Source organism: Saccopteryx bilineata, chromosome 4, assembly GCF_036850765.1.
Source record: "Saccopteryx bilineata isolate mSacBil1 chromosome 4, mSacBil1_pri_phased_curated, whole genome shotgun sequence".
In the NCBI taxonomy this organism is placed as follows: Eukaryota; Metazoa; Chordata; class Mammalia; order Chiroptera; family Emballonuridae; genus Saccopteryx; species Saccopteryx bilineata.
Genome location: NC_089493.1, coordinates 14,411,262 through 14,434,759, shown reverse-complemented (window position 1 = coordinate 14,434,759; position 23,498 = coordinate 14,411,262). Strand labels below are relative to the sequence as shown.

Genomic DNA, 23,498 nt, shown 5'->3' with positions numbered 1-23,498 from the left:
ATGCCTCCTCCTGTAGCTTGGAAAAAGAGAAAACCAAAGGACAAGAATCTGTAGGTGTTTACCCAGCTCTGGCCGAGAGGAAGAGTCAGGGAAATTGGGGACTCGGGGACACAGGCGCTCTGGCCTCCACGTAATTCCATTTTTTCCCTGTTTGGCTTTTCCATGGCTTTGATGAACTCTCCCTCAAGACCTTCTTGGTTCTAATATTGAGCTCACCAAACTGACTAACTCACCTTCTTGGAGACCCTGATCCTGGCAACCGCCATGTTGTATCTTTCACGTCCTAGCAGACTTGGTGTAAATACTGCCCCCTGGCGTTGTTCAATGCACAGCTCACGCATCCTACAATATGGACCTATGGGCTGGGTTCCCCGACCGCAGAGGGAGCAGACCATCTCCGAAAAGGACTCTCTGGGTTATCAGTGAACCCGCTGGGAATCTGGTTTATCCAGCAGTCTTCTGTGACCTTGGTTAATGGTAGTGTGCTCTGCCCTCCCCAAATCTCTTTGGGAGCAGCTGCCAAATCCAGAGACAAATTCCTCAGAGATACTAATTCAGAGAATAGAAAGGAGAGGACAGGCCTGAGAGGGGGAAGAGAGGAAGGATGTGCAGACAGGGCGGTCGTGGAGCGGGTAGAACCTGTGGACAGGAGAAGCGTCCTGTGGGCCAAAGTGGAGGGATCGTTCCTACTTGGCAGTGGGTGTGGAAGAGGCAACTTAAAGATTTTAGAATAAGACCAGAGGCAAGAAAATTAGGAGGAGAGAAAAGACATGATGAGAAGCATAAGTGATACATATTTTTGGTTTGTTTGTTGTTGTTTAAAGAGATACAAATTTAAAATAGGAATTCCCAAGGTTTTGTGTGTTGCTAGATTTTTGTTGTTGTTACTGTTGAAAACTTTTGTCTATTTGAGGAGACTTCTTTGAAAGCAAATCATATAAAATAATGCTGTTCAAGAGAAATAGAATTTGAGCCACATATGTAATTGAAAATTTTCTAGGAGTAGCATCTCAAAAAACAAAACAAAACAAAACAAAAAACTAAAAGAAATAGGTGCAATTCATTTTAGTAACGTATTTTGTTTAACCCTGTATGTCTAAATACTATTGTAACATGTAATCAGTATTTTAAAAGTATTTTTTAAAAAGGTATTGAGATATTTTACATTCTCCTTTTCATATTAACTCTTAGAAATCCAGCACACTTCGAGAACATCTTAACTTAGATCTATACTTCAGCTGCTCTACCATGGCGGCCCCAGGTGGCTAGTGGCTCCTGAATTGCTCAGCATCAGCACAGATGGAGTCTGGATTATGCCGTTCTGAGATTCCCAAAGATAAAATAATAACGACAACTTACTGAGTTTCTTAGATGTGACACATCTATTAACCCCCTTTCTCATGTATTGTCCCATTTATTCCTCTTATCAATCTTATTATTATCCCAGTCTATAAATGCTAAAACAGAGCCTCAGAGAGGGTGGCTGATTTGCCCAAGGTCACACAGCTGGTGAAGAGCAAAACTGGGACTGGAAGTCTAGTCTATCTGACACAGCCAGTCTGCCTCATCTTTTTGGGTTCAGCCAGCACCCAGACTTTCCCCAGCCCGTCCCTTAGAGCCTGTGCACGCGGGTGGACTTTCTTCTCTGATTAATGGAGCTGCCACATTGCCTGAAAAAACAGACCGGAAAGAACATTAATTGTACCGCCGAGCACGCTGCGTGACTGACTGGGAACAGACCATGACAAGATGCTCTGACTCCCATCGGCTGGAGGAAGCTGCAAATTCAAGGCCAGCGACCAGGTTCACAGAATGCAATTGTTTTCAGTGACACTTACTTAGCAAAGAGCCAGAGAGAGAATTGATTGTCATTAAGAGCCAGACAAGAGAATCGATTGTCCCCCCAGTTATGATTTGAGGATTCTGACTTAGCCAAGCCGAGGGCGTCGGTGTGGAGAGTCGCCGTGGTGTGATTTCCCACGTGGCAACGGGCTCTGGTGTGGCCAGTCTGCGTCGGAGAAGCAGGAATCCGTGGCCCGGCCAGAGGGTGGGGCAGCCCAGCTTGTGCCCCCTCTCCCCACCTCTGTGCCCGTCCACAAGCAGCCGGCGAGGAGGCTGGGCTGGCCTGCGAGAAGGGGGAGCCCCTGGGGCCCTGGGGCTGTCTCTTCCCCACTGGCTCTGTCTGCCCGAAGCTGCAGGAGCCCTTTGAGCGCTGACATTTCTGGGTCCGGGGCTCTGTGGGAGGAGGGTGTTGCCCTGCCCCTGCTGGCTGCAGCTGCAGCACCACCCAAAGATGGAGAACCTGGCCAGCACACCACGATGGCTCCGCACCGACTTCCAGCATCGTGCCGAAGAGAAAGAAACAAGGATCAGCTTGGAGAGAAATCATTTATTCGTCCACGGGAAGGGTGGCCACGTCTGCAGGTGGCAAACAGGTCCTTATCAATCTTCCCACCAGGAGACAGGAAAGAGGAGATTCTAGGGAGAGGCAGATCTTTGCAACCAGTAGTTTTCTGTCTAGAAAAGACCACCCACTGCTGCCACTGATACCGATTACCTGTTAATCACCACAGCTGGATTCAGACGGTGATCATACCTGAAGGTAGGAACCAGAGCTTTCATCTGTGCCACCAGCACTGATGAGGTCTGGCACGGAGCAGTTGCTCCACAAGTGTGGGTTGACCATGAGCATGGAGGAGAGACTCTATCTGTAAACTTCGGAAATCTCTTTCTTCCTTAATTTCTTCTCTATCCCTTCCGGCTTGGGGATAGCCTTCCACACTGTTTGAAGTTCTGGATGCTTAAGTACAATGTTCACAAAAATTAGTGGATATTTCAACATGAATATGAAACAATAAAAAAAGCATTTGATTTCTTTTATTAAATAAGAACATCAGAAAAGCCAACGGCAAGTTAAAGTTGTTTGATTATGCAAATAAGATGCAAAACCAACTTTTATTTCATTGGTGATAATGCGCTATACAAAAGGCTGAAAGTACCGGAGTATCTCTGCACGGTCCCTGATCCCCTAATTTTGTGAGCAGTGTATATAGGCCATGCTGGGTAAGGTGTTAGTAATTCAGAATGAATAACCAAACTCAACTTTCTTTCTTTTCTTTTTTTTTTAAAGAATCCCATTATTTTGAATGCATTATAGTTGAGGCTAACTCCACACTTGGTATGAAAGTCCTCTAAATAGGCAGGCACAGAGTGAAGAAATACCACTAAGGATTATGCTGAAACTTCTTGATTGTAAACAGAACACAGTGTCTGCAAACCGTAGATCCATAGTCTCAGCGCCGCCCTGGACAAGAGTCTTGCAGGGACTGTTACAAGAATGGTCTGCAAGCTCCTGGCAGGGAAGCCAGCTCGGGCTCACTAAGATATAGTGAGTGAGTACACCTGAAACCCATATAACTTTACTAACCAATGCCACCCCAATAAATTCAATACAAAAACATAGCAAGTGAATGAATAAGTGAAATGGTTGAATAGATTGTGGTTGCTTTTTATATGAGGGATATGTTTCTTAAGACCTCATATCATTTAATACATACATAAATCAAGATTAATCCCAATAGGAATAAAGTAGGATTTACATTATTTCAAGTTTTGTACATTAACTGGAAACTTTATTCTTTTCCACTGCCTTATATCAAATTTGCATAATTCATATTAGCATAGAGTATGACTTTATTTCCTTCTTCTTTTTTTTTTTAATAACGGAAGAGTATGGATTTATACCTGGAGCTCAAGGACACATCTGACAAACTTTTGATGGCACGGGAAATGTAAGCTATATCTTCATTCAGCCAGGTGCATGTGTACCTAGTTGAGTGATGGTCCTCGGGCGGTACTGAGTGAGCTGAAACTTGACCTATGAGGGGGTCTCCAGCACCATGCTGCCTGGCCCCAGCTTAGTCTGAATCAATATAAAAAAAAAAAAGACATTTTCACATTTGTGATCCAATGATATCTGGAGGGAAAGTCATTGTTTGGGTGACACCCTCTCCCCATGGCTAATCTCAGCTGACCTGGAGCCACGGGCCAGACCTAAGGAGGTGACTGTCATAGAGGTGAACATAAAGTTCTGTACTCTGCTCTAAAACCAGTGTCTGGAAAAGTATGCCAAGAGCCGCGACTGAGTCACTTCAGTGAACAGCAAGTTCACTGCAAATCAGTGTGGTATGACGAGACTTCTGAAAAACTGAGTTTAGTCTTTGGTTACATGAACAGAAATAAAGGATCGAGAACAGAGGAAGTGCTGGTTTCTTGTCATCAAACCGTACCTGTTTCCAGCTCTGTTCGGAGCACAAATCGGGACATGTCCCGAGCGGAGCGCAACCATAGACAGAGCTCAGACCACGTATTCTAAAAAAGACTCAGGGAGGAGATTATTCTTGTTTCAAACATATAAATGGTTGCCATGTGCAAGATGACTGAAATTTGCATTTTTTGTGGTTTTCCAGGCTAGTCCCAGGACTTTCAGGTAAACGTTTTCAGGAAAAGGGGTTTTGCCTCAATATAAGGCCAATTAGAGGGTCTGAAGCTGGAAGCACCTTCTGGGGTCAGGTGACGTGCTTGTCAGCCTGGCACCATTTAAGAGCTCATCAGGAGCCTTGTAGAAAGGAGACTAAGAAGCTCATTTCCTTCTCTTTGGAACTCTTGGAGTCAGTTACAGCTGACTCAGAAAAAGGAAAAATAAATGGTCAGCAAATATATGGAAAATATTGTAACTTTGCTAGTCATTAAATAAAAATTCAAATAGCAATAAAGCCCTATCTTTGTCTGCTAGCAAAAGCTGAAGAGAAAAATAAATTCCAATCCTGGTAAGGGTGTGATGAGACTGAGCTTTTCACGCGCTGTGGTTGGCACTGAGGTCTCCGGCAAAGCCGGAACGTGAAGAGCTGTGACATTGATACGACTGTCCTCTTGTTCCAGTAGTCTAGTAGGCTGCTGAACCAAAGACAAGTTGAAAATATGCAAATGCTCACACACCTGATGTTCCTCATGGTACTACTTGTAACAGAACCTGGAAGCAATTTAAACAACGAGAAGTAAGGCAACCGTTGGAGACGACAGGCCACCACTCAATGGAGATGCTATGTATCCTTTTAAAAGACAGTCATTTTCACTGTAGCTTATAGGAAAGGCCTAGGACAGGAGGTTGAGTGTGTATACATGGGGGACTGACGGGCTCCAGAAGTCTACAGAGGTGATGATTATAATTCCATACGAGCGGGTGGACATGACAGAGGAAGGACATTTTACTTTTTTTATGTCTAGCTCTGCCATGAGCTAGATGGGTCATCCTGGGAAAATCCTTGGACTTGTTCTGCGCCTCGGCCGCCTGCTCTGTCATGTAGGGAGTTTGTTCAATGGTCTCTGATGTCCCGTCCAGTTTCAGGATGAACAGAATGACCCACTTACTAAAGAGCCCGTCGCCCAGAAGGATTAGGGGATCAGCTGCTGCCGTGTTCCCAGACTCCCCCCACCACACCGCACTTCTTCCACATTGCAGGTGTTTAGAAGTCGGTTCTGAAATGAGTAACAGATAAAAAGAAATAGGATTCCTTGATCCCTCTCAAATAAACGGCTGTAATTTGAAGGAGATTTAGCCATGTGCTCCATAAGCACTTTGTTAGGGAGTTAACATAAAACAGTTCTCAAGCCATTAGGATGCGTTATCCCAAAATTCTCAGGAACACTGGTGAATCAAGGAAGTCCTGCAAACAGCACTATTGAAAGGTGCTGTTCTGGGAAGGTTTATTTATGCACACGGAACAAAGGGAAGAGGTGAACATTTAATAAACGGATTTGTTCACTTACGAGTTTTTCTTTCCTTTTTTTTTTAAGAAGACATGTTTTTACCCAGTTCCTGAACCCATAGTTTTGTATTCTGTTGGGCAAATAAGTTTGTAAAATGTGATTTTTATGCTCACTTTGTTAAAGATGGCTGCTGCTCACATGAATGATGCTGCCAGGTGAAACTGCTAATTACCATCCTGCTTGGGAAGGGGCTTTGTTATGCTAATGTTTGCTGGAGGAGGGGTTTTGCTCCAAAAAGTTTAAGGAGAAGAAGAAGGAGGAAGAAAGGGGCCATGTTTTTGCAGAGTGAGAGCAGGGAGGAAGAGTGCTGGAGAGAAAGAAGCAGCCAAGGTGGCAGGGTGCTGAAGGAAAAGCCAGTTTGTGCAGAGAGTAAGAAGCCATACTGGCAGATGGGGAACCAGAGGTGACTGAGCAGGTGGGGGCCTTTGATTCTGGAAAAACTGGGAGAAGATTCTTCTGGTTGTGGAACTGAAATTTGTGAGTGGGTTTTGGTGCCCAGTGTGTTTTTCACTCGCCGGCCAGGTGCGAGGCTAGAATAAAGGGAGGGTCCACCAGTTTTCGACTCCTTGGTTTCTTTATGGTCTGTTCGATTCTAATATAAACCTGCACCTGCCTGGCTGTGACGGTGGCAACTGCTGGCCTTACATATCCCAAAGGGGAAAAAATGGTCAAAACATTTATGTTGGTGCACATATAGGGCCAGATAATTGCTAGGCGATCCGAGAAGTGGGGTGCGTGACCTGAGCTTCCAGTTCATACACAAAAGCCTCCTCGTCACGCCAGACTCCCTCTGAAATAGCCGTCATTTGTTCAGAACTTTCTAGAAGACTGTATAAAGAAAGACCACTGTTCTTTCATCAGGGAGTGCAATCAAGAGGAGGAGAAACCGGTCGGGGCAGCGGCCCCGCCCCGCCCCGCCCCACTCCACCAGCGCAGCATCAGCACACACCTGAGGTACCTGGGGGCGGGGTCACTGCCCTGAGGAGTCACACAGCTTTTGAAGACAGTGTCATCTGCTGTTTTCAGAAAATGTTTTCAATCGTCCAGGAAAACATTTTTAAACATACAGCCTACATCTAGATCACTTAAAATCAGAGAGCTTGTAGATTATTTAAATATGCAAATAAGTCATCTCTGCAGCAAATAGTGACATCATCAAGTTTGAGTCCCGAAGCTTGAGTTTGGCTCCAAGGAAACACAGGACATCCCCAACCACATGCACTGCGTGGGACCGCAGATGCTAGAATCAAACCGTGGCAGCTTATGAGCGGGAGCTTTTTAATACCTTTGATTGTATTTTACTTCGCATTCGCACCAAACTGTTTTTAACAAAATGAAGACATTGGTCATTGCTTAAACTGGAGTGTGAACTGAGGGAGGAGGCGACGGCTGTGGTACCACTTGGATGAGGACAGAGAATCCGGATAGGGAGGCAGGTGAACACAGTGATTGAACACGCACAGAAACAGCGAGGGACTCACCGAGGGATGTCCTTTCCCATCAGTCACCTGGTGATACTCGGAACTATTTCTGCGATTGCCATTGCTTACCCCTCAGGAAGCTCCGCCCCAGAGAGACTGGCCCCGCCCCCCTGGTGTGCCACGTAAGCACCCGGACATATGCCTCCCAGAGCAACTCAGGGCTTCTCTTCCATTCGCTTCCGAGACCCTTGAAGGCTGGCTTCCCTTGTCACTGTCACCCAGCAGTCATTGGGAGGGAGTTGGGGCCAAATGAATGCTTCTTGAATTAAAAAAAGCCAACTGCCTCCTGGGGGTAGCCCGTGAACACAAACAACTTGCTTTTGGTGGCAGTTTATTTGATTGTCATGTAGTGTCATTTCAATTCTATCTTCCCCACTGAAACCACACTGTAGCCCAAAGGCCCTCCGATCACGGCAGGTAACAAGCCCCTGCCCAACTTTTGTTCCCTTCTGTGGGTTGGTCAGTGTACCCTGGAGGTCAGATCAGAATTTTTTTTTTTTTTGACAGAGAGAGAGAGTCAGAGAGAAGGATAGATAGGGACAGACAGACAGGAACGGAGAGAGATGAGAAGCATCAATCATCAGTTTTTCATTGTGGATCCTTAGTTGTTCATTGATTGCTTTCTCATATGTGCCTTGACTGTGGGCCTTTAGCAGTCCAAGTAACCCCTTGGTGAAGCCAGGGGCTTTGGGTCCAAGCTGGTGAGCTTTTTGCTCAAACCAGATGAGCCTGTGCTCAAGCCAGCCACCTCGGGGTCTCGAACCTGGGTCCTCCGCATCCCAGTCCAGTCCAACGCTCAATCCACTGCTCCACTGCCCAGTCAGGCCAGATCAGAATTTTGGAGGTGTTATCATTTTGACCTGGTTCCCTCAGGCGTATATTATGATGCTCTAAGTAGTGTCTCCTGTCTCACAACTTTGAGATTCGCTTACAGAAAACGTTTGAGGTGGGCTGTTTTATGGGAGCCATGCTTTATGTTTGTCCTTAAGCATCACTGAACTTGGCCAGCTACCTGATCCATTAGATCTGATCCAAATGACATCCTGTTTTCCTTCCCCATCAACTGTTCCCCAATATTGAAAATGAACTATGAGGAAACAGCAGTTTTGAAGGTGATTCCTGCCATGGAAACAGAGGGCAGGATGGCTGGCAGACACGGGACCCCTAGGTGACCACTCACCTTGCAGTACTGCCCTGACCACAGGAGGCACAGCCTGGGCTTCCCAGACACCAGCGAATGGGGGCCCAGCAGGAGGGGAGCAGCAGCTCTGCCGGGGTTACGGGTCTACTGAGCGCACTGCAACACAAAACTATCACAAGAGGAACCAGCAAAGCTCTGTGGGAACACCACCCCTCCAGCGTGGCGACAGCACTGTAACCTCTCACTTGTCCCAGCCACTTCTCCCTCCCACCAGCGTCTTGCCGGCCCTTGGTGTGTGTGTTGGGCGGAGAGGATATTTCAGTGGTCACATCCAAGGATTAGGAAAGTGATTACAAGAAACCCTCGGGACGTGTGATAGGTTAGCAGGTTCCAGTCCTAACATAGTTTTTAGTTTATCACTTGACAACTTCCGAATGAAAAGCATGCTGTCTGAACCACCGGCTCCTAGGCCCACGGTGGAAAGCCTGCTGTCCAGCAACTGCTCAGACCAGTGCTGGAATTCCCAAGACCCACGGGGGAGCCCAGCCTTGGGCCGCCCACTTCCGTCGTTGCAGAAGGCATGTGACATCCCACCAAAGGAAAGCCCGCGTGAGGACGGGTGCAGTGAGCCCATCCACGACCCGCACTGCGGACTGACACACACGGCACACCCCAGGGCAGACGGGCACTCACGGCTCAGCCTGCGCAGACAGAGACGCAGTGCACACAAAACCACGTGGCCCGAACCTGCAATTGATGCAACTCAGTAATTTTTATTGCAACTGGAAGACAATACATCACAGAAACTTTATGGTAGGTTCGGGGGGAAAGTGTTATTTACAATAAATGATGAAATAGTTTGTCTTTGGCAATATGATTACATATGAAGAATGCGAAATGCAAGTTATGGATGCCTCCAAAGCAACACCATCAGGTCCCTCGAGTTCGGCTGACTGTGCTGCCTCCACACTGCTCCATAGCGCGAACGCCACTGAACATCGCCTTCCTTCTCCTCTACGGTTCTCCCTTTCTAACCATGATATTGGCAGTTTCATACAGAAAATACAGAAAAGAAAATTGGCTTCTGAAAAAAAATTATTACTCTAGTGAATTAATTTGGCCATGTAGGTCTATCGGCCAGCTAAGGTCGGACGACCCCCTAAGCACTGATCGTAAACCTCTTGGTCTTCTGATTGCTTTATCACTGTTATTGTTCTGTAAAACAAACAACAAAACTCCGAAGTGTTACAGAATCAAGAGAATACAAAGAACAAAGGTACATGTGTAGAATGCCTCCCAGACACACACGGATACTTGATCCTGGACATTGTCAGCATGGCAGTGTAAGTAGTGAGTGTGAATGACACAGTGTGAAACTTACTGAATCAGCTATGAGCTCTGATGGCCTCAATGTACATACTCAGGAAAAAGCTGAATGTTTATAGAGAACTGAAATGGTGCTAGATTTCTTCTGAAAAAAAAAAACTTGGGGGGGCGGGGATGGGGAGAGTGTTGGGGAACTCAGGCCACAGTCATGAAAGAATGAAATACAATTTCTAGGTTTGATAGGCTCACCATATCGAAGTCTTTGAGAATCCAATATGGAATATTAATTATTTGCGAAAGCAGGGAAGGCTGTTCTCCACTTTCGCAAACGAAGCACAGTGGAAAGCACTGTGGCGTATATCCCAAATAAACAGTCTTGATTTCAGCGCTAACGAAACAAACAGGAAGAGTCCTTGTGAGCACATCACAGTTGAGTCAGAAAGTGACCTTCCACCTAGGTCTGATTTTAAAAGTACGACAGACAGCAGGAGACAGCACCATAGACATATCGGTTTCGGCTGTTAAAAGATGGATTGTTTTCAAAATTTGTCTTTTCCTCCCTTAATTTTTTTTTTTTTGTCAGTGAAGCTAGCACTTGTTTGTGGGAACTGTGGAAGAATGGCAAGGTCACACGCATTTGGATGATAAAGCAACTGAGCTGACGAGTCTGTGCTTAATTCAAGAATGACCAGTAGAAGAGAGAGAGGACACAAGGAGTTAGCCACCAGTGTGGGCACTCTCTCTGAGGAAGAGGGGTCAACAGATGAATTCACAAAGGTAGGCAGGTCTATACAGAACACTGAATGCCGTGTGTAAATCCTCGTGAAAATCCAGAAACAGGAACACCACACAATGTATATACTTTGATTTACACATTCAGTTACAAAGGGAAAAAGACACCATTACAACTTTGTAACTGTGTTAACTGCAATATAAACCGAAGTCCCCAGTTTGGCAGGTAACTAAGAGAGGGTTATCCACTTAGGTTATATAGCAAAAGTGTTGATGTATATTATATATAGTAGTATAAATAATAAAAAAGTATTATTTAAATTAGATCACAGTGCTGCATTATGTGCATAACAGTGTTTGATATAGTATTGGAGGGCCGGGACCTATGACACTAAGGATTTAACTGTCAACACTGGTAAGTCACAATCAAGAGGGGACACAGAGTTCAAATGTGTTCTTTTGGTGGCAAAAATCCTGAAGATGAAAGGAAAAAAAAAATACTTCTCTACAGAAACATAAAAATAAGTTGCAACATCTGGGCAGCTGTGATCCACCAGAAAGAAAGGACTCCCAACCTGAATCAAGTTTAAAGGGAAAGAGAAGTCACATCGAATAGAATCCAGTCCCATAGGGAATACCCTCCCATGTAGGTCACTCGTACACAGCTCTGATTCCTTCTCCAAGAGCCCTTCAATGAGAGGCTAAGGGCCCACACTTGCGGTGTGGGATGCAGCACTTGGCACTGAGCAGTCGTGGTGTCCCAGCAATGAGCTGGGCTCAAAAGCCATTCGGGCGGAATTCACTCTACGGAACCCGCAGTCGGACGTTGTCCCTCAGCCAGGAACACCACTCAGAGACGGCCTCTTCCAGAACGCCCACAGCGGTAACTGCCGTGCCCACGTTGAATGCCTCTACAAGAAAAACCAGTTCTTGGGAAAGGCCTCCGACACATTCCTTCTTAAGAACTCAGCCCCAAGTCTGAAACCTGCCACAGCTGTCTCCAAACACCCTCTGAACGTGGGTTTGGTTCATTTTCGTTTCGGACAGACAGCTTTACCAAACAAAGGACTCTTCAAAGTACACTGATTCGAGACGGGGAGGGGGAAGTAGGAGCTTATGGCATATTATAAGGCTGGGAAAAATCTAGGATGCAAACAAACCCTTTCCACGTAGTACTAGATAAAGATAAAAGACAATTGTAGTAGCATAAAAAATAACTGTCTATGTGTATGTCATTTAAGAAAAAAGAGCGACAGTCTCTTTCTCTTAAACGTGTCCAAGGGCCAACAGCAAGTCACTGTAGATGTCATGGTACGGAAGTGTTCACGGCTGTTTTCCAAAGCATCTTTAAATATTGCTATAGTTCCCCGATCCCCTCCCCCCTGCCCCACGTGAGTATGTGAGATACTGGAATGACACATGAAACGCCACTTCTCCCGCAGGAGAAATGAAAGCAAAGCCACCACACCTCTTGAATGGTGCACAGGCGACTGTCAAAGTCAGACTAATGGATACATATGCTAGTTTGGAAGCTAAAAGAACACCTGACATTTGGGAAGGAATTCCAAGACTAGAGTGAATTACAACTTGAGCAAAATAGTCTTTCACAAATAGGCTTGTGCTTAAATTCTCTACTGCTCTTGGAGGAGGGGGTGAAGAGAGGGTGCCTCCTGCCCCTTGGCTTGGAGGGGACATGGACAACCTCATTCTGCAATGAATTCACTACGAACGGCCACATACACATCGATACTTTTTTTTTTCTTCTCAACAATTGAAATACAAAGTTAAACACAATTGAGCCATTGTTTTGGTTATGCATAAATGTGTATGCCTCCAAAAACAGAAGAAAAATAGAAAAAAGTACCCTCACTAAAGTTTCCCCTGTGAGTCTCCCAGTGGCCCCGACGAAGGGGCGGAGGGACACTCAGGAAAATAACACTTAGAAAGCTGCCCGATGAGGTATTTATGCAAAAAGAGTGGTTCTGGAGTTAAGAACACACTTTTATAAGATAGTTATCTATTTCTCAAAGAGATCAGAAAAGTAAATCACACACATTGCATTTTATTATTTTCTAAAAGAGGTCTTTGCCCATTTAGAAAAAATGAAATGAGGGGAGACAGCCCACTGTGGGGGTTTTAATTGGAAGAAGTCCCCTGCCAGAAACAGTCCTGAATGTTTACTCTGCCTTTCAGGAGGGAAGTCGAAATGTTATCTTGGGGGTGAAGGGGTGGGAGTCTCCTGGGCTTGATCAAGGTGACAGCACAAATCAAAGTGTCGTCCCCTCAGGTTTCAGAGCTGTGGATGGCTTTTGGGGGTGTCAAATGTTTGGTAAGATGGAGGGAACAGAGTACTTCAAAAATATATCCTTATTCCCACCTACACCCTGAACAAACATGCTGGGAGAGAGCAGGTTCGGAACGAATCTGACCTGCTGTATAGGTGCAGACATTTTGGGGGCCTCTCCATCAGCAACCCAGAGGAAGAAGAGCACGGGGTACACACCAGTGGCTTTCCACTGTCCTGCTGATGGAGGTTCTGACAGCGCCAGGTGCTCACACACGGGCCCCACTGGCCCATGCTGTAGTGCCCTTAAACACTCAACCTCACCCCACACAGCCCGAGCCACAGGGGTGGGCGTGTCTGTTTGTGTTTTACCATCTCCCTCCATATGGGTGGAAGATCATATTCTTCTAGAGATTTCTCTTTGGATTTCCCCCCATAATTTCTTTCAGGCAAAGATAACAGGAGTCTCTGGGCTGTTGTCTAAATTCAGCTCTCACAGTCTAGGTGGGCTTCATTCCAGGTGGTAGTGATGGCCAGCCCCTCCCTCCCACCACAGGATGGCGTCCCAGGACAACCTGGGGCTGGTCCTTCCAACACCGGCATCACTTCCTCCTTCCCGCGGACCCTAAACTCACACCCTCATCCAATAAGGCCCATGAGCGCGTTTTTTTCCTTCTCCTGGCTAATTTGCATAATTATTCACTGCCTTTCTCCTAGGATCAAATTGCGGTGATGGTTTTCTAAGGTCAGCGTCCCATAATTCTCCTGATTCTATCATACACACTCACTACTAGGTTTGCCCTCAAATTATTGCGTCAGGATAAACATGTCCAGACAGAGAGAAAGGACACACTTCTTAGCAGAGAATCGGAGGGGGTCGAGGCTGAAGTGCAGACAAGGCAGGCCCTATCGGAACATGAAGATATTTTTTATATTGCAGAGTTAGTTCCCCAACAGTCAGAGTTTGTCCCTGAAGAAGGTTAAACCTTAAACACCTGCTTCGAAAAACCAAAACAAAAGAATTGGGGGGGGAAAAAAACAAAACAAAACAAAACAAAAGAAAGGAAAAAAAAAAAAAAAAGAAAACTCAAAGAACCTCTAAGCCTAAGGGCTTAAAAATTAGAGGCATAGCCTTTTCTCTATTTTCTATATTTATATGAAAATAATTCATGCTTCATGCTAAATACATTATTTACCTTACAAGAACTTTATTTTTGAATAAAAAAAGTTTGTGTTTTTGTGATTTTTTTTTCTTTTTTTTTTTTGAAGGAATCCATGCATTGTGGATCAGAAATTTCTGCTGGCTATACTGGCTGAATGTGGAAATCACTGATTTTTGCAAAGATGAATCCTGACTGACATTATTTGCAAACTCCATTTTAAGGGCAGTATAGGAGTTTTGTTTTTTAAACCATGTATGCCTCTTTTTGTCCATCAATGTGCCTTTCATCTTGTAAAAATAGACCACAATACTAAAGACAGGTTCCATAGCTTTTTGCTTGTTTTCACTTAGATCAAATAGTTTTGAAAGAAAAAGATATGTACCATTATTTCCTTCCTAAACAGCTATTGTAAATCCTCAGACTTGATTTTCACTTGGGCAGTTAAGAAAACATAGTATGTTTTCTCTCTCTCTCTCTCCCCCCCCCTCTTGTGTGTGTGTGTGTGTGTGTGGCCAACCTTCAGGCTTATGGCTTGTGGAACATTCTCTTAATTTAATATAGACTAAAATTCAATGATTAGGAACATCACTAAAAATTGACCCCATTTCTTTTCCTTAGTCATTGACACCCAGTGTACATGAATGGTCCAGTGTCCACCTTGTAAGTTGTTAGAGGACTTCACAATTAAGAAGCACGGAGGACTGATGACCCCTGGGCCCTGCTCCTGCACGCTGAGTGGCACTGCCAAAGGCTTCCCTGGCACAGTACACTGCCTGGTGCCACAAGCCTGGGTTTGCCCCTCCGGGGTGAGAGGAGCCTCCTTCTGCCCGACTGCCCATACACCTTCACTCCGTGAACCCAACTGGGCGGACATCCTGACCTTTCACACCTAATGGTTGGGCCTGATCGCTGAGGACTCTGCACACGTGCCTTCTAGGTGCCAAGTATGGGTATTCCGTGGCATTATCCTCGACATCCCTGCGGATTCAGCCACATGCTTCTGACAAGCTGGAGGAAGCAATGGTAATTTTGGCTTTTTCGGTTTTGTCTTCAGATAATGAAAAGCTTCTGTAAAACAGCTGAATGTCAATATGAGTTCTATGGCTTCAATCTCCTTTAAAAATAAAATTCTCAAGGGTCCAAAACAAAGAAGGGGGGTAAATTAAAAAAAAAAAAGTATAGAAAAGAAAGAAAACCAAACCAAAAAAGAAAAGAAAAAAAAGGAACAAAAACAAATTGCTGATATTGCCACAAATCATTAGAAATCTCCTGACATGCTGAAACCAAATGGCCGTTAAGTTCAAAACAAATCAGTGACTTGTTTTTAATTTTTTGTGGTTTCCTTTTGCTCTTTCTGCCCCTTTGCCGTCCGATTGGTGATGTTGTTCAGACAGGACCGGATCCCTGCCAAGTGCAGGAGCGACCCCGCGGCCTCCTTCATCTCCTCATCGTCGCTCTCGGGGGGCTTTTCCGTGCGTCTCTTTTTGAGGGGCAGCGTGTCGCTGGGGACCTTCCTCGCCTTGGCGAAGTGCTGGCGCTTCTTGTGCTGGGACGCGTAGCCGCTGTCCCCCAGGGCCTCCTTGGGGCCGTGTTTCCTGCCGTCCTCCTCCGCCTCGCTGTGGCTCTCGTGGCTCAGGAAGCTGCGCTCGCTGCCCTCCGGGCCCCCCTTGGTGGCAAACTCGAAGTGGTCGTCGGCCGAGGAGGAGGAGACCGAGTCGCTGGTGGGCGAGGTGCTCCTGGCGTTGGAGGACTTGGCACTGCTGTAGTTGTGGTCCTCCTTGGGGTCCCCGCTGACCACCGGGGAGCCGCACGACGGCTCGCTCTCAGTCCGCGTCCTGCAGCTGCTGAGGCCGTTCCTGCGGGGACAGGGCAGCGGGAGGGGCGGGAGACAGAAAGGACAGGGTTAACCCCCTGCGAGGAGACCCCGCGGCCCCCCAGCGCTGCGTTCACACACCGGGTCCTCTGATGCGCATGTGCCGGCTGCGGGGCGGCCAGTGGCTCTGCTGTGAAAGCCAAGCCCGAGATCCCACACCTCCGTCCCCCCTGCCCGGGATCCCACACCTCCGTCCCCCCTGCCCGGGATCCCACACCTCCGTCTCCCCTGCCCGGGATCCCACACCTCCGTCCCCCCTGCCCGGGATCCCCACACCTCCGTCTCCCCTGCCCGGGATCCCCACACCTCCGTCTCCCCTGCCCGGGATCCCACACCTCCGTCTCCCCTGCCCGGGATCCCACACCTCCGTCTCCCCTGCCCGAGATCCCCACACCTCCGTCTCCCCTGCCCGGGATCCCACACCTCCGTCTCCCCTGCCCGAGATCCCCACACCTCCGTCTCCCCTGCCCGGGATCCCCACACCTCCGTCCCCCCTGCCCGGGATCCCACACTTCCGTCTCCCCTGCCCGGGATCCCACACCTCCGTCCCCCCTGCCCGGGATCCCACACCTCCGTCTCCCCTGCCCGGGATCCCACACCTCCGTCTCCCCTGCTCCTCTCCCGTCGCTGGCGTTTTCACTCAATTTTTGCGGCTGAGACGTCGGAACAACACTCTCCCCAAGTGACAGCGGTGGAAACGCTGTCTCTTATATGAAGCCATAAAAATCACGCTGTGCTGGGTTTCCCAGATCCGCCACCTCCGGGTAGCAGACGCCGCCAGGCAACGCTGGGCTGCGTCCTTCAGAGGAAAACCCGGCTACATTAGGAGCTTTTTGCAGAAGAATAAATCCCGTGCGGAGGAAAAAAGAGGTACCTGCCATGTGGCGACAGCTATTCACTCATGCGTTCCCCTCCCTCATTCATTTATCCTGTGAATGTTGCCTGACACCCCCCCCACACACACACACACTTATGGCCGCAGGGAGGGCCCTGGGGGAGGCACCTGGGGTGGGATCAGATACAGACACTGTCACAAAGATGCTGACGGTCAGAGAAGCAGGTCATGGCTAGATCAAAGAGGGAGCAACTAGCCAGACACCCTGCCAAGTTTGCGTAGGTGACTGCATTAAAATAAGGATGTGAGCATCCTTATTTTATAGGCACCAGAAGAAGGATCTGGAGGAGTTTAGTGACTTACTTAAAGCCACACGGCCAGTAAGCAGCAGAGCTAAGACTGGAACCAAATTCTGACGTTCACGCTTGAGCTCTTAGCGACCTCATCAGACCGGTTCTCCCTCCTTTCTGATTTCCCTGTGACTCAGTCCCCTGCTGTACAATCTCATTAGACGCCTCTCATTGTTTTATCGTCTCTTTATGTCTGCAATAAACTGCTTCCTCATGAGCAAAGTGGGAGCAGTCGCAGGGTCACTGGGCCAAGGCCCGGAGTGAATGCCGGCAGGTGTCTGACCCACGCCCGCCTTGAGAGCAAGGGCTGTGATGTTCAGTCCCGGTCAGGCCACACACTCCCTGTGGTGGGCCCCGACCCATCTGCACGGCTGCTGCAATTCTGATGCTGCCTGGCCCCCAGCAGGTGCTCGGAAGGGTCGGTGATCAGAGAGAGGGATCCCTGCAGGAGGGTTTACGTACAGCTGGAGGGGGCAGAGGAGGGCGCAAGGGGAAGGTCTACGGGAGACACGGCTTCTGGAGTTGGACATGAGGGCTGAGGGTCGGGGCAGGGGGTAAGATGATGTACTGCATCCTGCCGGCCCTGTTTCTCATCAGCTCATCTACCTGATGAGACCTTTCTAGGCGATCTGGGTGACACGAGCCTACTTTTCCTTCCTACACAACCCCAAGTCTAAGTCCTCCATAGACAGAGGTTCCCACCAGCATCAAGCGACGACCGCTCAACGTCTGTGCTCCCCACGAGAGCGTGAGCTCCGTGAGGCAGGGCCCAGTCACTGACACGTGCCCCGTGGCTCCTAGCGCCGTGCCAGGTTCAGAGTGGGCACACACCGATAGAAGTGCAGGAGCCGATGGAACCGTGGGGCCGAGAGCAGGAGGATTGGGAAGATGACTGTGATCTCTAGCAACATGGCTTCTCAGATACTTCCTAAGGATGTGGCCGGGGGAAAGGCCGTGGGGTCAGGCCCCCCCACGGGATGCGGTTGAGAGCCCTTTCCCTTTGTCTCCTATCACCCCACTGTGGGTCTCAAGGCTCAGCAAGACCCTGGCTGCAGCCCAGGCAGCGGGGGAAAGGGAGGAGAGTTCCTGCCCTAAACGGTGTAGCCAGGAGGGAGGTCTAGGGGGGGTCTCCCTCCTTTCGATGTTCTGCTAAATTTAAGCTGGTGGGGACATGCACCAGCATAGCAATGTGCACCAGCAAAATGCGTGAGGGCCAATACTAAAATTCATCCTTTGTTTCGCCAGCCGCCTCGGGACCACCATGATCAGCCCCACCAATTACAATGTGTGCAGGTGCACACTGAAGTCCTAGCTGGCTCCCGACGGGCCCCAGCCTGCCCCACACCTGATGATCCCAGATCCATTCCACTCCCATCCCCCGTCCTCATAGAAAGAAAGAGCCTGGCTTGCAAGACAGACAGACATGAATTCACATCCCAGCACTGTATCAGTGATCTTCAGATGGCCCCTCTACCTCCCAGGGCAGCGTGATAAAACGAAGAGCCCCGTGCAGAGGACAGTTCTTAGTGGTTGCGGGAGAATTCTGGCTCGGTCTCCTCTCCTGTCAGGTATCTCACTGCTGCAGCATGCTTACCCTGAGCGGTGCTGTTCTCTTTCTGGCCTGGCTCAGGGGACGTATGAGGATGCAGCATACCGTAACAGTGAAGAGGGCCTGGGAGAGAAATTCTTCGGGGGCTTGCCTGGAAATACGCCCCCGAGCTTTGGGGAGCAGCTTCATGATATTTATTTTCTGCAGACTTCCTGTTTGTTGGCTCTGGCTTGGGTAATATAAAAGTGACCGGGAAAAGACTCCTTTGAGGGGGTTACTACACACGAAACTTGGTTAATGTAATTAATTGTATGGGTAACTATTAATAGCCATGAAAGCAAACAAAAATCTCGTGTAATGGCTCTCTTGATCTTTGTTGATTCAGGTAAAAATAAAAAAATTAATTCAGTGATGGGTCTACTGAACTAGTTTCGGAGTGATCTCAACTGCACTTGGGCGAGTAAACGGGGCTAATATTAGGCTTTTAGAAAAACCTATTTGGTCCTGAATCCTTACTTATTAACGTGGAACATATGACTCACTTTATTACTGCAGTTAGGTAGAACATGATACCTCCTTGAACATATGCGAAGAGGGAGAGAATCCTTAGAGCAAAAGAGTAAGAAATAAGGTAAGTGTCCAAAAATCTAATTCTTGGTGATTCTAAGTGAAAGGCATATGGCGTGTACTGCACTTTTTTCTTCTCTTTCTACAGGTTCAATTAAATTTTTAATCCTGACCTGTGGTGGCGCAGTGGATAAAGTGTTGACTTGGAACGCCGAGGTCACCCGGTTTGAAACCCTGGGCTTGCCTGGTCAAGGCATAGATAGGAAGCTGATGCTTCTTGCTCTCCCTCATCTCTCTCTCTCTCTCTCCTCTCTCTAAAAATCAATAAATAAAAAAATAAAAAAGATAACTACGTTAAAAAGTTTTTTTAAATAAACAGTTGGGGGTGGAGATTGGGAGAAATACACTAGAATGAAAGTGACGATACAGCATTTTAGCCACATGCTATATTATGAGAAGAAAGATTCTGGGCTGCGAATTTCCCTTTCTCAAAGACGATATGCAAGCATTAGAGAGGTACCAAACTGAGACGTTCCTCTTAGAGAGACCCAGGAATGAAAGGAGAACAGCGAGGAGAATCACTCCCACGGCCCACGAATCACGGCTGTGCCGGGCAGGGTCTCTGATACTGCCTGGACTCACGCTCCGTGCCAACGGCGGGTCCGAACACCCCCAGCTGGGATCACTGGCCCACCTCAACCGTTTTATAGGTAAACAAACAGAAACTCGGGGAGCCTGGTGACTGGCCCAAGGCGGCCCCCCTAGTTCTCAGAGATGATTCAAGCAGGAATTTGAAATGTCTCCCTCGGAGCAAAATGTTTTCTATGATGGAGACAGGAAAGCAATATATGCGCTGACAGTGTTTCTAGGATGAAAACAGGTGCACAGCATAGCTTCAGGGAGTTCAGATTAAAACATAAGTGTATCTTTTCTCACTTGATAAAAACTCACTGTCCTTGGGTTTTTAGTGTGGGCTCATAATCCATAAATTACACACACAGCAGGAAGTGACGAGCTCCTTCAATTATTAATAACGACTCAACGTTGCTCATGTTGGTGCCGGCCAGCGGCACTGACGCGGTGTCAGAAACCTGCCGCTGCAGAGGGTGCCACCACAGGGGGCCCCATGCCTGGAAGAAGAAACCAGACATCCTGAAAATGTTGGAAGGTAAATTTCTAACCACCTTTGCCAACAGCCTTCATTAAAACGAACACGATACATTTGAAATGCCTGCAATTGTTCAGTTTAACTGAATTTACATGTGACAATACTCAAAGTTACCATGTTAGCATAAATCAAAGCCACCTGACTGTACAAGGCCTCAACAAAAGCACATTTTATTAATCTCAAATGAACACCTGGTATTCAATCTCGCCTCAAACGGATGGGAACACAGAGGTGAGAGATCACAGTTGTTCAAGCCAAGAATGAGCAATCCTTGCAACTAAGCAGTTAAGGCATAGGTTCTGATTAGACATGGCCAACTAACTTGCTGTTTTCTCTACCAGTTTGCTCACCTCCACCTCTCACCTGGGCACTAGGGTTCTCTCTGGAACGGATGGCTTTAAACCTAGAGGCCATCATGAAGGAGGAGGCTGTCCTTCCTAGGATTTACCTGAGCAGGCCGACCTCTGCCAGGACAGGAAGAGAGGCAGGTGGGTTAACGGCATTGTCAACACAGCCCCAGGGCTAGTGCAGAGCGTCTGGGCAAAACCACCCACAGGAGGACAGACATGGCAGAGAAGAGACGACGGAGGCTGCCACTTCCGGCTGGGGGACAGAGGAGACATGTGGAAAGCATTCTTCCGGCCATTATATAAAAGATCCGGATCAAGTCCAGCGATGTCCACTCATTGCTGGGTTCACTGGAATAAGGGCGACCTCAGAGACCCGCTGGCACACAGGCACCAGAACTGCACACACACAAATGACCAGTTAGATACTGATAGTCAAAGGGACCTACTCTGAAATGTGAGCAGCACCCAACCAATCAAGCCGGGGCTTCCTTGCAGCAAATGCTTACGCCAGTGGTGGGACACAAGAAGAGTGGTGGCCCCTCAAAGGGGGTCAGAGTGGTCCCCAGGTTCCCAGAAGTTTTAAGAGCAAAACCTCTCTCTTGAAAAGAAAAAAACCTAGGATTTCCCCAGGTTAAAGTTCAAGCAAATACTCGAAAAGCAGCTCATCATCTAAAATCACCAAGCACACCAGCAAACAGGTCACCAAGAACAGGTCAATGTCAAAATACTGTGTAATAAGCTGGGCACTGGACCAGTGACATCCTCAGTGGAGTCCCAGGGAAAAGTAACTGCCCTCAGAGGCAGGCAGTGTGGATCAAGTCAGCCTGAACCTCGGCTCCAGGTGGGACTGGAGACAAGAAAAGTCTCCCCTGAGGATTTTTAACCACAAGCCTGATGTCTTGTGGGTATAAAGCCAGAATTCGACTGTGTGGGCCAAAAACCGTGAGCTATATTTAAAGTGCCCAATGACACCTACCAGAAGAAGACACAACCCCTCTGAAAGAATCTAACTTTAAACCCAGGTCTCAAAGGATCCCCACAGACAAGGTTTGAAGAAACACAGGCTCATAATCCAAAAGGCATTAAACACAAAAGAAATAAGCCACCATAAGCAAGAGACAACAGAAAAACAACAAAACCCTACAGAGTCTGAACCGCAGAGCCTACAAATATGGAAACAACAAGGTACAGAACGTAAAGTTTGTGTAATGAAATAAAAGAAGGAATGGAAAGATATCAGAAAGGAAGAATAGATGATTAAAATGAAGTAGACAGATTTTGGAAAGCATCAAATAGAATTTCCCAAGATAAAAAATATTACCCCTGAAATTAAAGAATCAATTAGAGCCGGAAGAGAAAAATCAATGAACTGGAAGAAAAATGAGAAGATATACAGTATATAAAATGCAACCAAGAGAGACGAAGGGATGGAAACTATGAGAGAAAGGTTGGGCAAGGTGGAATATGGTAAGATGTAATTCTGCTGGGGCTCCCGGATGGGAAAGAAAAACAGAGAATAGCCAATACCTGAATGAAAAACAGCTGAGAATTCTCTAGTTTTGATGAAGGTACCAACCCTCAGATACAGAAAGCCAATAAACCCCATGGAGAATAAATAAAAAAGAATCCATATCTAGACACATCATTAAAAAAAAAACTCAAAAAAGACAGACTGCAAAGTCACAAAAGGAAAACACACCACACGTAACAAGGAGTACCAATTAAGATAAAATAGTGAGACAGATAACAGTAGAACAATATTCTCCAAGTATGAGACAGAAAAAAAATAACTGTTGGCCTAGAATGTATATCCAGTAACACTATCTTCTGAGAATAAGGGCTAAATAAATATATTTTTCAGACAAAAAGTCAGAGTTTTAACTGAATGCAGATACTCCGTAGAGGAAAAAATTTAAGAATATATTTCAGGAAAAATGAAATGATCCAAAAAAGGAGGTTTGAGAAACAAGAAGAAATGATAAGCAAAGAAAATGTAATCAAGTATAGACCGAACAATATAATAATAATGTCCCAGTGACATAAAAACCAAAAAGAAACGGAAGTAGAATCAAAGTATTGGGCAAGTGTAGCAGATCATCTGGGAGGTAGGGAACAGAACAGATGTCAGAGCATTCCAAGGACCTTGTATTGATCAGGAGGTTAAAGATATTGATTAACTTTAAAACATTTAAAAATATTCATGTTAAAAGTTCCAGGATCAACACTCAAAGAGAAACAAAATGTACAGCTTCCAAACCATTAGAAAAGCAAGAACGAGGGGATGAGGAGTGGAGAGTCTTGATCAACTTCAGATAATACTAGAAAGGAAAAACAATGTGGAAAAAGTGGGGCACACAGACATTGCAGAACGAGATGAGAGAAATAAATCCCAACATGTCATTAAAGATGCGCTACAAAACTTTCTCAGAAGGTAAAGATCATTAACAACAAACAAAGTCATATGCTATTTACAAGAGACAAACCTAAAACACACAAATAAAGGGTAAAAGTAAAAGAATGGAAAATACTGTATTATGCCATGCTGGTGTAGCTATATCAAAACCCCATAACATAGGTTTTTCCCTTCTTTTTTTTTATTTTTTTTATTTTTTTTGGTATTTTTCTGAAGCTGGAAACGGGGAGAGACAGTCAGACAGACTCCCGCATGCGCCCGACCGGGATCCACCCGGCATGCCCACCAGGGGCGATGCTCTGCCCACCAGGGGGCGATGCTCTGCCCCTCTGGGGAGTCATTCTGTCGAGACCAGAGCCACTCCAGCGCCTGGGGCAGAGGCCAAGGAGCCATCCCCAGTGCCCAGGCCATCTTTGCTCCAATGGAGCCTCGCTGCG

General features: G+C 47.0%; 1 protein-coding gene across 6 annotated transcripts in view; it reads right to left on the bottom strand.

The window, feature by feature from the left end:
• Window positions 1-9,204: 9,204 nt before the first annotated feature.
• The window catches only part of FOXN3 (forkhead box N3), a 404,457-nt gene continuing 390,163 nt past the window's right edge, over window positions 9,205-23,498 (bottom strand). For all 6 annotated transcript variants that reach the window (XM_066276097.1, XM_066276098.1, XM_066276099.1 and 3 more), the window contains one exon: window positions 9,205-15,812. In XM_066276097.1, the coding sequence (XP_066132194.1) occupies window positions 15,281-15,812 (532 nt within the window). In that variant the 3' untranslated portion in view covers window positions 9,205-15,280. The remainder of the gene's footprint in view (window positions 15,813-23,498) is intronic.